Source organism: Daphnia pulex, chromosome 2, assembly GCF_021134715.1.
Source record: "Daphnia pulex isolate KAP4 chromosome 2, ASM2113471v1".
Taxonomy (NCBI): Eukaryota; Metazoa; Arthropoda; class Branchiopoda; order Diplostraca; family Daphniidae; genus Daphnia; species Daphnia pulex.
Window position 1 is genome coordinate 4,535,412 of NC_060018.1, and position 16,785 is coordinate 4,552,196.

Sequence of the window (16,785 nt, forward strand, 5' to 3'; positions counted from 1 at the left end):
CATAGATACTGTCTAAACTGCATGTTGAAAGAGATATTGATGGTCGGTGGTCTGTACCTAGCAACTATCTTCAATTAGAAACATATGCAATGAACATAAATTTTATTAACCGAGATATACATACTTCGATCGATAGACGAGTTGGGTTTGCGGAAGATACCAAGCTATATAACGTCCGGGGGGGTAAAAGATTCGAAGAGTTAGGAATGAATATCCAATTAGAATGTATTCCGTCATTTTTTTATGTTGTTGTTGTGTTTAAGGGGGAAATGATGATTTTTTTTTTTTAGTTACACGGTGAAATCCATCGAATTACACAATTATATCGTTATATACATGCACACACTGGTCGGCAGTAATAGAAATCCGGTTTGCCAATGAGTCGCATGCATTGCATTTATTACACAATTTTTAGGACATCGAATCAAATAATGTGGTGCTACCCCAAACCCGTCACAGTCGGCACATCTTACTCAATCAAGAGAAGCGCTAAACGCGAACTGCTAAAGCTTCTCGACTCCGCAACATTTGACTCGACAGCAACAAAATACATATCAACGATTAAAGTTGTCAAGATTCAACCGTCCGGACAACTGCGAAAGCCATCAAAATAACAAAAAGAGAAGAGAAGCTTTTCAGATCGCGTAAGCCCGATTTAGCTTAACTTCTCGTCATAATGTGTGTGTGCTATTTACAAGGCCGCAATCTCCTCTTCCAACGACAATGGATGCATCAGCGGCACTGATGTTGGACCTCCTACATTTCCATCGACAGGTGTTTCGGTTGGTCCTGACATTGCAACCCATCTGTTAACTTTAGAGAAAAGTGGAGCCGAGCTAAGCTCCGCAAAGTCAAATATGAATCAACGAACCTGATGACCTCCGAGCATTTGACTTCAATGTTGAACCCAGTGGGCCTTCTGGGATGAAGAAGGCGACTAACAAAGCGCAAACCACTAAGAACGACCCAAATACGAAGGGTGGACCAGGAAGAGCCTATTGAAGATTCCAAATGCATAAATGCACAAATACAATTACAAACTCTTTGGTAAACTAACCCGAATCACTGAAATATCTTCTATGTGTGTCGTTTCATTAGTGTGCGAACCAGAATGCGAAAGTTTAACGGCATCCTTGTCGTTCAGATTGACATTAAAGAGGTAGAAAATGAGTCCATAAAGGGCTGGACCCAATCCGTTACAAAGACCACGAACTCCTGTGATCATTCCCTGAAACAAACAAAAAATAAGTTTTCATCCGACAGAAATGAGAAAGAGACAAAAGGGTTTAACTTACTTGCACAAGCCCTTGCTTGTCGGCATCCGCGTGCATAGACACAAACGCAGAAATAGCTGGATACGAAATACTCGAGATAGCAGCTAAAACACCAGCAGACCACATCATCCTAACAAGAAAACATTCATTTAACATAAACAACTTAAAGTAGTTTATGGTCTTCTTTCTGTAAATCTAAAATAATAGGATAAAATAAATCAATTTCTTACCACATTTGTGAACCAAAGCCGTACCAAGCCAACTGCAGCATCTCAAAAACTAATCCAATTAAAATCGTTGCTTTGGCTCCAACAGTTCTCATAAGCAGTCCTGAAAGTTCAAGTAATAGGTAAGACCGACGGAAAAAAATAAATACTGATAGAAATATTATATAGAACGAACCAAGAACTGCCGTCTGGGCGAAAACTGACAGTACCCCTACTACGGCAATGAAGGTTGCAACAGCTTCAGCTGAGAATCCCATAACCTGTAAATGTCAAAAAGAAAAAATTTGTCGTTATGTTCTTATTTAAAATGAAAGAATATTGATTAAGACAATTCTGAAACAAAGGATCGATATTGATTTCCATTTCCCAATGCGATAGATGTGAAATAAATTCGAGACCTCAACCATTTATCAATTTCTTAATTTCTCAAATACCTTCCTTTCTCTCGATAGAATAGGAAACTTCAGTCTTGAGAAAAACTATGCATCATCACGTCGCAAGCAAGTATGATGCTATAAGATAAATTCCATAGCATAGTAGAACTCACCAGTTTCAGGTAGACGAAAAAACAGGAGTATTGGCCAGCTTCGGGTAAATAAGAAAGAAAGACAGTGACGCATAGCATCAAAATCGTGTTATCTTTGCCGACTTTTTTCAATGCCTAAGGGAAGAAAATGTTTTTTTTTTTTTTTAATCCTGATTTCTTTTCTCTTTAATTAAGAAAGAGGGTAAAACTGTACAGCAAAGGGATCCGCCTGTTCCCAGGAAATTGGTGCTCCCCACGATGAGGGGCGAACTTTCTCAGGCAATGACTCGGGAACAGCAACTAAAATGAAAAATACGTCGAGAAGAGCAACGGCAGTTGCAATCGCTACTACTAAAGTTTCGCTGTATACACGGCCAAGATAAGCTCCCAATGCTGGTGATGTTACCAACGACGCAGCAAATGTTGCGGACACCTGAAAGGGAAAGAGTTATAAATGAGTGTTTGCCTAATACGGAATAATGAAACTTACCAGTCCGTATGCTGCACTACGTTCGCTTTCATCGGTGACATCAGCCACGTACGCAAATACGACGGAAAACGTTACAGCAAATACGCCACTTATGGAAATCATGGCGAAGTACCACCATGTGTTTATATGGATTAAAGGAATAGGAGCGCAAGTGAAGAACACTGTCACGACAAGGAAGAATTTTCTGCCCCATACGTCCGACAAGGCACCGACAAGTGGTGCACTTAGAAAGGAAAGCAATCCCTATTTTAAATTTAAAAAAGAAGTTGGAAGTGAAAAAGGAAATAAATTTCACTATAAAATATGCTAAGAATTAATTATGTTATTATGAATTAATTTAATATTAACACAGCAAAACAAATCACGAGTTGCTTTAAGACAAGTTCAATGCGTTTTCTTAGAAAAAAGCTGCTTGGTAATCAGAGTCAACTAATTCCGTGGTAGAACTTTCACGTATCAGGAAGTAAACAAATTTACAAGCAGCCTGCACGAGTGCACGACATGTTATCGAACCTTACCTACGATTCGTGAAAATAATAAAAAAAAAAGATTGAATATTTTTTTTTTTTTTTTTTTGCATTAAGATGTGTGGCCTACAGGAATACATATGTGCAGAGACACTTTCAGAGGATGACAGGTATATAAACTTGCTAGAGATAGTAAACACAAAACAAGAGAAAGTGGCCTCAGGCAAAAGGCTTAAGTGGGTTGTGTTCCCTGCCAGAGCTTCAATCTAAGCTTTCACTATTTTCTCCCATATAGGTTAAGGGGTAAGTGGAGCAAAATACTTAAAGGCACTAGCTTAATGCGCTTCACTTGATATATTTTGAAATTTGCATACCTTGATTCCAACAATTAGTCCATTCATCAGAAATGTGTGATCAGGGAAAGTTTCATTTAAAACCTATGAAAACGATGAAAATGAGACAAAGCCTTTTAATGGTGGAAGAACTTTAACTTACTGTGATCATTGGAGTGGTAAGTAAACCCCAAGCGAAAAACTCCAGGAAGATGACCACCAATGCATGATAAAGACTTGGTTCCCCTATACCAGAACCCTTTAAAGAGAACATAACATTTGTTACAGTCCAGCCAGACACATATGTCAATAACAGAAACAAAATCTTAATTAAAGGTGACAGGGCCACAAGTTGTTCAAGAGAGAATTGATAAACAGCAATAGCAACTTACAGTGATGAGGCCGTCCTTGAAAAAGTTTTTCCGGCCCCTTGTGAGCATAGAAGAAACTTTTTTTGAGCTCCTTCCGGGCATTTTAGTACGATTACGCTCAATTTTAATCATCCAGCTCTGACATATAATTGACAACGTAACTAAAACTATACAGAATAACAAAAAAGGGGGCCTTTTAGATTGGAACTCTACAATCCATGACAGTCCAACTTTTTTGGAATGAAGCAACTGCTGCTAACTACAGGCTAGACCATTCTCTCAGTCTTGTTCTTGTTCAGCCTTGGCAACAACGTTGCCAGTCCATTTTTCTTTCTCTTTCCTATGTTTGTTTGTTGTAAACATTATAATAGCACGTAAGGGCCGACCAACCACCAAAAAGAACCGGAAAAAGTAATTTCTTTGTCAGTTATTAAAGAATTGTTTGCGGCCTTTCTTAAATGTCACCTTTTGACATGCATGGAAGACCCGTTCACGTTTATGGAGACACCCAAGAATGACACGTAAAGAAAGGAAAACATGCTGACACTTCCAGCTTGGTCTGCTTGTTATCGGATATGCACAATGAAGTGAATGACCTCTCGTCAATATAATGCAATTTATAAATTAAATGCATTAAGGCACGTTCGCCCACCGTTTGAAATAATGATGATGAAACCGGGCTGGCCCAAAATGTGCAAGGAATTTTCACAACTTGAATTAGTAATTAACATCGCATTATTAAACTGACATCGCAATACGAAATACAAGATCGGAAGATTTACCATGAGTGAGTAAGGACGTTCACTTTTCTTATCAGTTGTTTGTTGTTGTCTTTCTGGAGCAGAAGATTCCACGGTTTCAATAACATCCATTTCGTGTTAAACAAAAACTTAACTACGTTAAGTTAGATGGTAAGAGAAAATCACCATACGGACGCACATACGGACGTCACTGAACGGCTCCCGCACGAACTGCCAACAACACGAGAAATCTCAACTGCCGCCGCAAGCCATCAGCTGAATGGTAGCAAGAATTTTTTGGAGCCAAGCCGTTGTATACCGACAGCCAGACCCAACTCAACTATTAATAGACAGATGCCCCTCAGCAACAGGGTCGCAATCTTGATAGATCATTGGCGCCGGGACATCCACATGCAGTATCCCGCTGACAAACAGCCCATCTCTGCGCTATGTTCCTATCACACTGAGTGCACGAGCACTTCAAAGTATGTAAGACAGGACCTTGGCGAAAAAAAAAGACGACGAACTAACACAGCTGGAAGTTCAAACAATACTGGCGCTACAGTTTAGATTCCAGTAGGCGATTGATTATACTGTCCACGATGCCTTCCAAGTGCGTGAACTGTGACGTCATATTCTCACTGCGTCAATGACATGTTGCCGTGTAAATGATCTTGACTGAGCACAAGATGGTAAGCATGTCTGTTTGATAGATGGGTTGCAATCTAAGTTTATTGTTTTTTTTTTTCTGGCAACACGTCGACCCAGCAGTCACATACACACTACAAATAATTAAAAGTCGGATTATTGCATCGGCTTCCAGTACTTGCTTTTTTTCGAATTGTTTGGGATATATGAAGGATATGAAGGAAGCCCCAATACAAACTATCGACGGAAGGCATGAGGGAAATAACAGATGGGTCTCAGGGAAATAAACATTTGCAATATCTTTAACCGGATGGATACAGATTACAGTCTATCATCAAATAGCATCACACAGTTCGAAGGTATTTTTAAGCACTTCACAAACCGCCCTTAACATTTTATTGCTAGTTATAAAAGGCGCACAGGATTCAAAGGAGTCAACAAATTTCAAATGCGGTAGCAAGTCAATTAAAGTTTTAAAATCTAAAGCAACACGATAAAAATTAAGAAAAAAACGGTCAAAAGCGTGATTCAGGAAGATTTTCACTCGGTACCGATCACTTCTGAGGAACCAGCGACTGCCATCGATTCAACAAAGCTTATGACTTCCTTGTAAACGAGTTCTGTTCAAGAGAAGACACATATGAATACAGATTGATAGCGCATCAAACTTGAATTGTCTATATGCAGATTTTTTAAATTTAAATACGACCTTTTCTATTACTATTCTAATGTTGCAAATTTACTTTACATGGACTAAAGAACTACTGCCATTTCATTAATAGATGACAAAAGTGTTCCAAGTTTTTTCAAAAGTGATTTCATTAAAAAATGAACCATACCTTTCCATTCTTCAACTGTGAGGTCCATGTCTTCAAACGACTGGTCGTAAGGATGGGACGTGGGCTCATCACTTGGATCGGCGTATTGAGCCAAATATGGATGTGCCAAAGCTTCTTCGGCGTTAATTCGCTTGTCTGCATCAAGCTCAAGAGTTTTCTCCAATAAATCAATCGCTATTTCAAGAAATGATCAAACAAAATTTTAAATCAGAACGTGAGATATAACACGATCACGCCACAAACGATTACCTAAAGGGCTGGCGCCTTTGAAAACTTGTTTAAAATCTTTCCTTTTCATCGGTGGAAGTGAGCGGATGTAGTTTCTTGCCTGTATCAGGATAAAACATTTTACAATTGAAGAAATCTAATTATCACGTAGAAAGAAACTGGCGAAAAAATGAGCGACATGTACGTCTTGACTTGGCAATAACAAAAGCTTAATCAAGAACGTAAATTAGCACAACAAAAAGCAAGTATCGACATTCGACAATGAGGATCATACGTATGTTGATACGTTAGAAAAGCATTCATTCACATTAACAGCTTAAAACGGCCGGAGAAGAAATGCTAAAAAATTTTGGAATCGCCTTTAATGCTTTCAAGCAAGCGACCTGGTTTACAGATTTAAGTGCATTCACACTGAAATGAAGATTCCCATCGTGTAACGCAGAAGGCGTGAAAATAAAATTGAAAAAAAAAAGAAAAAAAAGAAAAAGACTGAGTAGAAAATGGCTTGCCGACTTACTTCCTCACTAGAGATTTTTGAAAGAAACTCGTCGTCGGGTTTGCCACATAGCCAGAGGATGCGGGTTAGCTGGTCGATGTCTATTTCAATAATGCGTGAGTCAAGGTGTTCTTGAAATGTCAAATAAGGATCGTCAATGTCTTAATGCACACACCGATCAAAACATGGCCATCTTTATCAAAAGCTATCTAACTCTTCCCCCGATATTCTATTTTTTTCTGTACGTGCCCTGGTCATGCAGCTGTAAGATTAGTTCACTCGGTGCAAAATAGGTTAATTCGGGAATTACATTTATCAGAGTAATAGAACCTGAGATACCTCTTCACTGCCCAGCTTAACCAACAGCTCAACATTTGGCGTCCCCGTTAGTGCCATGATACGCATCAGTTGATCGATGTCTATGGGTTCCAATCAAGAAGGATAGGTAAAAGTCAACAGAAAATAATAGGGAAAAGAAACCAAGTCCCAATAGTGAAAGAAACGTAAGGAAGTTTCAGAAGAAAAATTCCAAACGCGATGAAGTTCAAGCCGACTGAAGGCAAGCTTAATGTCAACGATATGACAACAGAAGCGCACATTTGCGAGGACTAGAAAAGACTATCGCATTACAAAAGACGAACGCAATACAAAAACTACAACTATGCAAACTACGAACTACAGAGGAAAAAACGTTACATTTACGTGCAGCCCATACATCAAGCGGAAAATATAAGCGTGAGTGTGAAGCCGGAAGAAACTAATAATTACCGAATCACTGCTGATTTTGTCCATAAATTCTTCTGATGGTTTACCCAAAAGTTCCATGATTAGGTTCAGTTGTTGAATGTCTATGATAGTGCGGCGAAGAGGAGGAGAAGGGAACGTTGGGTCAAGGTTTAATAAAAGCTCAAAAACGCATTTTCAAACCTGATCATAACTAAGCTATCCATGCAATCATCAAATGTGCAATTATCTTTCCTTACCTCAACTTCTTGAATATTTACTAGGTACTAACACATGTAATTACGACTTATCATTTAGTATTTTTTAAAAGGATACGGTCAGTTCCTGGAAAAAGTGTTCTGGATGTAAGTAATCTGGATGAAATAAAATAAAGTGTAATAAAATTATATAATAAAATAAATAAAATAAACTGATATTATTATTATTACTCTGCCATGATGCATCCAACGGACCAAATATCAACTGTTTGAGAATAACGCATCCAGTTCAACATAATCTCTGGAGCTCGGTACCTAATTGAAAATCAAATGCGCACAATTATTACCACTATTTGAAAAACAAATTGCAATTCGCAAAAATTGATACCAGCGTGTCGCCACGTAACCAGTCATCTCGGTTTCTGTCGGTCGAGCCAAACCAAAATCTAAAATTTTGAGTTCACAGTCTTCATTGACTGCTATGTTGGAAGGCTTTAAATCCTTCAGTGGTTCAAAATCATTGAATTAGTTTGTGTTGATTTAGAAATTACATTAGTCAAGAATCCTACTCTATGAATAATTCCAGCAGAGTGAATGTACTTTAGTCCACGCAAGATTTGATAGACCAAAAATTGAACATGATCATCTGATAGTTTTTGGGTTTTTACTATGTTGTTCAAGTCAGCTCCCATCAAATGAGTGACCATGTAAACATCCTATCATGTGAAATAATAGCTCAAAAATTCACAAATCTCTTGTAAAAGACAGAAAACATGGAAATTACCTGAAAATCACTCAGTGATGAAGCAGGAGTGAAGACATCCAAGAGTCCAATCACATTCTCATGGTTCATGTGTTTTAATAACCTTAGTTCTCTGTATGTTCTTTTGGCATGAATAGCAGATTGGAAAGGACGAGCAAGTTTTTTTATAGCTACTTTGTTCTCTGTTCTTGAGTCAACTGCCGAGCTGGGTATACAAAAAAGATTTATACAATACAAATAATCAGTGTTACATAGTTTAAACTTTAAATCTTACCACACTTGTCCATAAGCACCTGAGCCTACAGGTGATAGCATTTGATAGCTGTCTGGGACTTCCCATTCTGTTTTATTTAAATCAATCTTATAAAATCCTGTTCTCATTTTGCTGTTTTTTATGATTTTCAAAAAAACATCAAAACAGAAGTAAACAAAGGAAACAAGGAGTTTGATCGAACAAAGGCGAAATCAAAACAATCAAAACCTCACAAGAATGAACAGGAAATTATAACTTCTACTCAGCCAATTAACAGACGACTAATCGCTCCATCTGTTATATTGAGAATCCATATCTACTTTTTGCGATCAATTATTCCCGTGGGTATAATAAACGCATTACTTTTCCAAGATAACCCGTACATATAATTGTTTAAATTTTCGATTTAAGTCTCATATCACGTATTCATTAGTTTTCCTTTTCATTAATCATTGAAAAAAAAAATGATTAAGAATTGATTAGGTGAACAATATAGGGGAATCGTACAACGTTGCACGGTTTAAGCAAAGCGTTACTTGGTAAGTTGCTGAAACCTTCGGAAACTGTCTTGCGGGGTTTTTCAAGAAAATTTCGTTTTTTCTTTCTATTAAAATCTAAAAACAAGAAACAGGTTTTCAACGAAGGCTCCGAATTCCGGTTTATCTAATCTACTGTGCTTCGAACGCTTGTTAAAATAAAAATTGAATTTGATGGTTTTTAAAATATTACTTTCTGGAAAATATTTAATGTTTTTTTTTATTTACACAGCACAAGAATTTTGTCACTTTCACTTGTTAGTGACTGTAGAAACGCAGTTAAATGCATTCAAATATTGAGAAATTTCAGTAACTTTTTTCATAACATTTTCACGTATTTCTTCTTTTAAACGCACGCCAAATTTCTGAGAAAATTTATCTGGATGCCAAAGTCGCTGCAGCTCGCGCAATGCCTTCCTCTTGGCGTCAGGATCTACCAAATCCTTGACGTGCGCCAATATAAGTTGTCCAATCGATTCAACATCATCTGTGGGCTTAAATGGGAGGTCTGATATTTCAATTTGATCTTCAGTTTGAATCAACAAACTAAGTTTGGTAAGGAATGTAGTAAGCTTTTGAGTAGCTTTAGCCTTTTTTCGAAATTCATTCCGCATTTCTTCATCCCGCAAGAATTGCTGTTGATCTTCCGTAGACCAGGATGGCTTCAATTTTGGTGGGGATGGTGGTGTAATATGAAACTTTTGATATGACATTTTTTTCTTATGCTCATCAATCATTCTTTTGGCCCAGGAGTCATAAGATTCTGTTTCATTTACATCCTCTTGAACAAAATCTTCTTCATATTTTCCCCAGTGACTTCCATATTCATCATCTAGTTCTGCTGAAAGTTTCTTCTGCCATTCTTTTTCATCTTTCTGTTGAGAAAACTCTGTCTTTTTTTCATTTCCTCCTAAATGATACTCATAGACAGAATCAGCAAGATCCAAAAGATCTTTGGCAGTTTGGCCTTCCAGATTAGGTTGTGTTAATGAAACAGCCATTTCTTTAAGATGAGCAAGTATCATTTTCCTGTAAGCTAAAATATTTGAATGTACTAGTTTCTTTATTTACTATAGATTTCGAAAAATAACTTACCAGTTAAATATTCATTTCTCCCGTCAATTTTCATGATAGCTTTCAATGCCAGGTGAAGTGGTGTGTTGCCCTTGCAATCCATTGAAGTTGGGTCTCCAAGAGAATTTTCCAACAAGAACGCAACAATCTCATGTTTTCCTTGTCGACACGCCAGATGTAACAATGTTTCTCCTTTTTTGTTGACACCTATCTCGTCCAGGTGGAGTTTAGCATACTTCCTTCTTCTTGCGTAATGTTTCAGTTGTTCAACATTATTGGATTTAACGCAACTGATCAGCCTGTCAAACCGCTTCTTCGTTTTCGATGACATCGGAAAACATAAATAAAAACCAAGTTGTCTAAGTTACAATGTAAAGATTACGGAAGTAAAGGAACTCGAGCTTTTCTACATTTTTATTTTTGTTTTAATTCGTCTGCTATTTGTTAGTGTTGCCATTTGTTAAGTTGCGGATTAAAGTTTCGTTGACAGTCCAATAATTTTTCAGAACCTATCACAAAAAAATATTTATTGAAATTTGATACTTTGAAAAATTTATATCAGTTTTTAAAATAAAGTTTTACCGGTCCAAAGTTCGATTTGGAAAAGAATCAAAAAGTTCTCTCCCTCTTCGTATTCCATGTTGCCACGTTCAGAGAAAACATGGCGCTAGGCGTATTGTGACGCGAAGAAGTTGGTTTCTAGCTCTACGCAGTGAAAACTGACATTTTTAAAGTTTATTTGCACAGATAAAGCAAAACTACAAATAGTTTGTGTACAACACGTTTAAACTGTGAAGACTTGATCGGAGAAGGTCTAATTCGGAGTATTGGGAGGAATCTAAGGTTGAGGGACATTTTTGACAGCTTTGTTCCTTTTTCCTTCATGGACATCCATTTAGCAGGACTTCATCAACTGTCTGGTAATTGCCTTTAGGTTTATTTGTTATCAAGAAATTGTATATCTTAAAAATCTGTTTTTATCACGCTTAAGATGTTTTACTATGTACCCAATTTTATATTGGGCGTAAAGCCAGGGGAAAAGCTAAAGTGCATTATACCATTATAACCAACCACTTAAGTGATTGAATGTAAAGCAGAATAGAGATTTTCTTACTAGTGTACAGGAAACATATCTAAATTTTCTTATTTTTTCAATTATCAAATGATTATACTGTAACATTGTGTTTACTACTACCTCAGATGGGTTTCCCGCAATAACCCTAGTTGTGTTTAATGTAGCTCAAGTTAATTTCTTTATAATGGGTTCAAGAGTTCAGTGTGCAAAAGAATTTATTCAGCAGGTCAGGCACCTTTTTCCCCTCATTCCCACATCTATTATGTCATTAGGCAACAAAGCAAAAGCAGCTTCCCTTATCTTCCCCTGATTGTTTCTTTGTTTCAGATCGTGTATAAAACGTCTCCTTTTCGCTGATGCAAAGGACAAATAGTTTCGTACAAAAAAAAAGGTTTTGTTTTCATATCCGCTTTAATAAACTGGGTTGGATGATTTGCGATGTTATCGATTTCTAAGTTATCAGTTGCGTGGGAAAATGTTAGCTTGAACGTTAGTTGCGGGAGAGAAAAAGGAAAGCTTGCTTTCAGCTGCTGAGGGTCAACAGTCTTCTTGGGGCATGGATCTATCGCCTGAGGCAAAATTTCCTCTCTTCTCCCGTCAGTTTTATCTCGTTTCCATGAGACTTAGACTTGAAAATTCTTTTCACGTTTTCGTACTCTTCACCCGTGGATTCCAGTATCCCGCGTTCATCCGCTCATTAAGTTGTCCAACCTCCCTTTTTTTTTCTTCTTTATTGTCTGGTTGGTTCCATGGTGCGCACGTTTGCTAGATGGTAATTTATGAAAATGAACTGACGTAATGTCTTCTGTTGTTTGCTTGTATTTCTCACAGGATCAGACTGTCGGCAAAAAAGGCAACCCGATTCTCTTGGGTAAGTCCTCTAGCGCACATTCTACCCACTACCCAACACAGGAAGATTGATCACCATCAGAGTCGATTGTTGTTGCTCAGCCGGAACCGAAAAAAAAGCCATTTTCCTAAATAGTAAAGATCAGACAAAGACATTCTCCTCCTACCGGCCTCTTCCCGTACAAATATTCAGTCACGATTCGAGATAGAAGCGTTCGAACTTCGAGGTCAACATTTAAAGAATTCTTTATAGAAGTACTGAAGGCATCCGCATCCGACTTGCGCGAGTGTTGCCCATTTGTGATTCACAAACTTTTGTCTGTGATCTAATGCAGTAGTGTTTTACTTATTTAAAAATGTTTGAGTGTTAAACGTTTTCTCATTTTCTTCACTTTGATCAGTTCGGACGACGAAGGAAGTACCAGCAAATTCGGCAGGATGGAGGACGACAATATGCAAGACAAGGAGCGGTTTGCCAGGTAAGAATTAGCACCTAGTTGTACACAATTGTGAGACGTCTGTTCCTATTAGGAAAGGGTCCGATTAGTTTGTAAGTGTCGAAAAGTCTGCAGATGTTGTCCGCCGCCCTTTTATTTTTTATGTAGGGAGAACCATTGCGAAATCGAGCGCCGAAGGCGCAACAAAATGACGGCTTACATCACGGAGCTGTCTGATATGGTGCCCACTTGTTCAGCACTGGCCCGCAAACCAGACAAGCTGACGATTCTTCGAATGGCTGTAGCCCACATGAAAGCTCTCCGAGGTCTGATTTTCTACATTGCCAATCACGGACTTGTTCATTACATTTCTTTCTTGTTTTCGTTCAACAGGAACGGGAAATACAAGCGCCGATGGGACCTACAAACCTTCCTTTCTCACGGATCAAGAATTGAAGCACTTGATTCTTGAAGCAGCCGACGGCTTTCTTTTTGTGTCGGCTTGTGACACTGGCCGTTTGATTTACGTTTCCGATAGTGTGACTCCAGTCCTCCACCAAGGTCAAAGTGACTGGTTCGGCTCTTGTCTGTACGACCACTTGCATCCGGACGACGTGGAGAAAGTCCGTGAGCAACTGTCTACCCAGGAGCCTCCTAATGCCGGTCGTATTCTCGACCTAAAAACAGGAACGGTCAAAAAAGAGGGGCATCAATGTAAACATTTTTTACCATGAAATTTCATTGATTTCTTTTTTTAACCACTTCATTTATATTTCAATCGTAGCATCTATGCGGTTATGTATGGGTTCGCGCCGAGGGTTCATCTGCCGAATGAGGTTGGGGCAAGTGTCACCAGATCCTCTTACATCACCACCAGGTAGTAGTGTATTGTTGAACAACTTTGTGAATTCTGTTGACACCATTTATCTTCAGGCCCTCTACATCGACTACGCCAACGTTCCGCCTTAGGTCCCTCGCGCGATGGCCATCATTATGCCGTCGTTCATTGCACAGGATACATCAAAAATTGGCCGCCTAGTGGCGTACCGATGGATCGAGGAGTTGATGATGATTCTCACTCTGGATCTCACTGCTGTCTAGTGGCCATTGGTCGCCTTCAGGTCACTTCTACTCCAAATACTTCTGACCTAGTTGGATCCAATTCCGCCGCAGAGTTCATCTCACGTCATTCGGCTGATGGCAAATTCACTTTTGTTGACCAGCGTGCACTCAATTTGCTCGGCTATTCTCCTCCTGAACTGCTAGGCAAAATCTGCTTCGATTTATTCCACCCGGAAGATGTCAGCCATATGAAAGAAAGTTTTGAGCAAGTTCTCAAACTGAAAGGCCAGGTGATGTCGGTCATGTACCGATTCCGATCAAAGTCGCGTGACTGGATCTGGCTTCGAACATCTGCGTTTGCTTTTTTGAACCCGTACACTGATGAAGTTGAATATATCGTCTGCACCAATACGTCGGCCAAGTAAGTCCACTTGTTTTCAGTTATGATATTTTTCTTTTCTGTTCATCTAGACTGAATTTGTTTGTTTGTTTGTTTTCCTTGTTAGATCTTTGCACCATACTGGTGATGCGACTGTTTCTGGAGAAGTTTCAGGAACAGTAGTCGATCCCACAGCTGTTGGGGCGACAAGTAGTGGGTTGGTGTCTGCCTACGGTCACGCCAGCCAAGATTACGGACGAAGCGCACGTGAAGTTTATCATGCACAGTCGCTGTCTGAAGGTCAAGGACGCCCGAATAGTAATCAGACCATGTATAATCCTTCAGCTGCTGCCTCGTCACAGTACGAAACAGCGTCAGCACAGTCTGTCGAAGGTTCATCCAATTCTGTGTTGAACCGAATACCCTCGGGTAGCAGTACGAAACAGTCGCCAAGCCCTACCGCCTCGGCAGGGTATGATAGATGCTTCATTCAATTTGTCTTGTTCTTATTAAACAATTTCTCTCCTTAGAAGTACTGCCTGGTCAACACACGCTACTGCACCGGGTGGCTACTCCGCTTACGAAGGAATAAGCCCATCAAGATCTCCAGGTATTTTCCCCTGACAAATGAAAAATATTGTACTATTCTTAATGTTATTTTATAATGAATGGCAGGAGGAAGTTCTGGTCCAACTTACACGCAGCTAGGCAGCTCTGCAACAACTGGCCGAGCTGGATACCACCAAAGTTCAGGTAAATTGATTTATTTGGTTAATTATTTTGAAAGCTTATATTAAATGGTAATTTAAACAGGACTTTGGCACTGGCAATCACCCGTAGTTCCTCCCGCGGAATCTAGCCCGAATAACGGAGGTCCCACTGGCGGAGGGGTTGCAGGTGGTGGAGTTGGTGTGCCAACTACATCATCGGCCAGTCATCCTCCTCAAGGATCTGAATTAGTGACGGACATGCTTCAGATGTTGGATCACTCTGGTGCGTCAGGTTTCGAAGATCTGAACATGTTTTCGTCAAACTTTGAGTAACGTTAAACCCCTCCCCCCTCTCCCTCCCCCTTAAAAAAATAGTTGCATCTTTTGTGCTCCTACTACATGTTGTATTGTTGAGGTCATTCATCTCCATCCTTGAGAACTGTTGCCGTGCACTCCGAGCGTATTTGTTTTTACCCATATGTCCCTCCCCACACCCATCAGCATCGGAGCGGCATGCCATATGAGTGCATTTTTTTTTCCTCTTTAAAAATTAAATTTGTTTTATTATGCATTGAGCATTGTAAACAAGGGCTTTACTTTTCCAGTTCTTTATTTTAACGAATAACGTCAGTAAGTGGGTCTCAAATTCTTGACCAATAAGAAATCAGCAGCACCCGAATGTTTTATAGTTCAAGAGCTGGCCCACCACGATCCAATTTGCATTTCTTTTCTAAAGAGAGAATTAATGCTGTTTCATGTTTTGTCAATTTTCTTTCAAAATTGATTTAGTTTGGTAGCTTTTTTATTTCTAAATGGAATAGTGCAAGTTTTTTTTTTAATATGTATGAATGTTAATCTTTTTTCTTTCTTTCTGTTTCATCACGTATTGATAACCAACCCCTTGTGCTCATGATTGAAATTGAGCAGCTTCTTGAATGTGAAGGCGAATGGGATAACCTTCCTTCTTGTCGAGACAATCGTCACCTGTGGCGTTCCGTTTACACACTCACCTTCTCCCTCAATAACCCTAATTTCTTCTCAGTAATTTGTAAAACTGTCAAGTCGTGAAAGTGGGAAGAAAAGTTTGAGTTGGCTTGTTTTACGATCTCGTCGAAACATCATGCCATCATATCACCTCTCTGTTTTTCATTTTCGTAAAGATCAAAATACCTAACTTCACTTATCTACCCACCACATGTACTACCCTCAACCATTTTTTTTTTTACTTTCTCCATTTTCCCTCTCCGTCTCTTTTAACAGATAGACAATACGTGAACCCATTCCTATTGTGAGCTGCACAATCTTGATCTAGTACCGTCGTAATATCGTAGACTCGAAACATGCAATTATATATTTTATGAACTTGAATGAATGATGTTGTCTATGACTTTTCCTCGGTGTTGTTTTCTTAATTTCCTACATGGCGAAACCAAACGAATCTTAACGAGGTGGCTAAACCACAACTGTATATGCAATGCGTCCTTCGGAGGGAATAACGCGAAAAAACGTTTTACGCAGTTTTGTTATCCGGGCGTAGTGTATTGACGTAAACAGTGGACTACATTCCCATCTGACATTTTAGCTTCCATTTGTCACACCTGCAGGATAAAGAATCACACGTCAAAGAATGGTGCGATTTGCAAAGCAGTAGAAATTTTGGTTATCCTTCTACAACTCCTCCATCCTAATTTTGAAAACGATTCTGGTTTTTGTGGTTTTTGGAAAGAGATTGGTGGGATTTTGTCCCCGTATCTAAGACGCTGAAAGGAAATCCCGTGGTAAATAAACGACCACATTGTACGAACATGCTAGCCAAGATTAGCGAAAATGAGATAGGTTAACAATTTCTTACGTATGCCGAATGACGTACAAAATCACGTCTTTTAGCTGGGAAATTGAAATAGGATGTAATAATGCCCGACTGCGCGGCATGCGTACATACTTTCCCGTTTGCCAAAAGAATGGACGCGCACTTTGGTTGTTGTACAGTTTTCACTCGCGGGACCCGTTCCGCTTCCACCTATGCTACACTGACACGGATTTCCTACATGCTCGCTCCATTCCATTC

At 39.1% G+C, this 16,785-nt stretch overlaps 4 protein-coding genes across 25 annotated transcripts; 1 reads left to right on the forward strand and 3 right to left on the reverse strand.

Moving 5' to 3' along the window:
* Nucleotides 1-86: 86 nt before the first annotated feature.
* Nucleotides 87-4,977, reverse strand: LOC124210472 (hippocampus abundant transcript 1 protein-like). Of its 8 annotated transcripts, none has more exons than XM_046608563.1 (14): nt 4,470-4,953; nt 4,153-4,398; nt 3,709-4,027; nt 3,480-3,575; nt 3,359-3,421; nt 2,518-2,760; nt 2,242-2,460; nt 2,049-2,162; nt 1,677-1,761; nt 1,505-1,604; nt 1,296-1,404; nt 1,058-1,228; nt 872-995; nt 87-756 (listed from the first exon to the last, which is right to left on the reverse strand). In XM_046608563.1, exons 3-14 carry the CDS (start codon nt 3,817-3,819, stop codon nt 692-694), a joined length of 1,500 nt encoding a protein of 499 aa, XP_046464519.1. In that variant the 5' UTR covers nt 3,820-4,027; nt 4,153-4,398; nt 4,470-4,953; the 3' UTR covers nt 87-691. The 8 variants fall into 8 exon arrangements, with proteins under 8 accessions (XP_046464519.1, XP_046464516.1, XP_046464517.1 ...); XM_046608561.1 differs by having other exon boundaries at nt 383-789; nt 4,470-4,951; XM_046608557.1 differs by having other exon boundaries at nt 383-789; nt 1,505-1,761.
* Nucleotides 4,978-5,141: 164 nt separating this feature from the next.
* Nucleotides 5,142-9,103, reverse strand: LOC124210476 (mitogen-activated protein kinase p38b-like). 3 transcript variants are annotated; one of them, XM_046608566.1, is made up of 10 exons: nt 8,617-9,103; nt 8,364-8,547; nt 8,149-8,295; nt 7,968-8,080; nt 7,811-7,894; nt 7,698-7,735; nt 7,407-7,486; nt 6,164-6,242; nt 5,915-6,088; nt 5,142-5,695 (listed from the first exon to the last, which is right to left on the reverse strand). In XM_046608566.1, exons 1-10 carry the CDS (start codon nt 8,721-8,723, stop codon nt 5,616-5,618), a joined length of 1,086 nt encoding a protein of 361 aa, XP_046464522.1. In that variant the 5' UTR covers nt 8,724-9,103; the 3' UTR covers nt 5,142-5,615. The 3 variants fall into 3 exon arrangements, with proteins under 3 accessions (XP_046464522.1, XP_046464523.1, XP_046464524.1); XM_046608567.1 differs by lacking the exon at nt 7,407-7,486 and adding an exon at nt 6,660-6,739 and having other exon boundaries at nt 8,617-9,044; XM_046608568.1 differs by lacking the exon at nt 7,407-7,486 and adding an exon at nt 6,978-7,057 and having other exon boundaries at nt 8,617-8,921.
* Nucleotides 9,104-9,320: 217 nt separating this feature from the next.
* LOC124210474 (NF-kappa-B inhibitor-like protein 1) lies at nt 9,321-10,653 on the reverse strand. Its single transcript, XM_046608565.1, has 2 exons — nt 10,227-10,653; nt 9,321-10,167 (listed from the first exon to the last, which is right to left on the reverse strand). Exons 1-2 carry the CDS (start codon nt 10,534-10,536, stop codon nt 9,383-9,385), a joined length of 1,095 nt encoding a protein of 364 aa, XP_046464521.1. The 5' UTR covers nt 10,537-10,653; the 3' UTR covers nt 9,321-9,382.
* Nucleotides 10,654-10,840: 187 nt separating this feature from the next.
* On the forward strand, nt 10,841-16,104 carry LOC124210469 (aryl hydrocarbon receptor nuclear translocator homolog). Of its 13 annotated transcripts, none has more exons than XM_046608546.1 (11): nt 10,841-11,125; nt 12,112-12,463; nt 12,531-12,608; nt 12,732-12,892; nt 12,960-13,280; nt 13,351-13,443; nt 13,500-14,049; nt 14,135-14,479; nt 14,538-14,617; nt 14,683-14,760; nt 14,821-16,104. In XM_046608546.1, exons 2-11 carry the CDS (start codon nt 12,459-12,461, stop codon nt 15,048-15,050), a joined length of 1,941 nt encoding a protein of 646 aa, XP_046464502.1. In that variant the 5' UTR covers nt 10,841-11,125; nt 12,112-12,458; the 3' UTR covers nt 15,051-16,104. The 13 variants fall into 13 exon arrangements, with proteins under 13 accessions (XP_046464502.1, XP_046464503.1, XP_046464504.1 ...); XM_046608547.1 differs by having other exon boundaries at nt 12,735-12,892; XM_046608548.1 differs by having other exon boundaries at nt 12,112-12,356.
* The last annotated feature ends 681 nt before the right edge of the window (nt 16,105-16,785 follow it).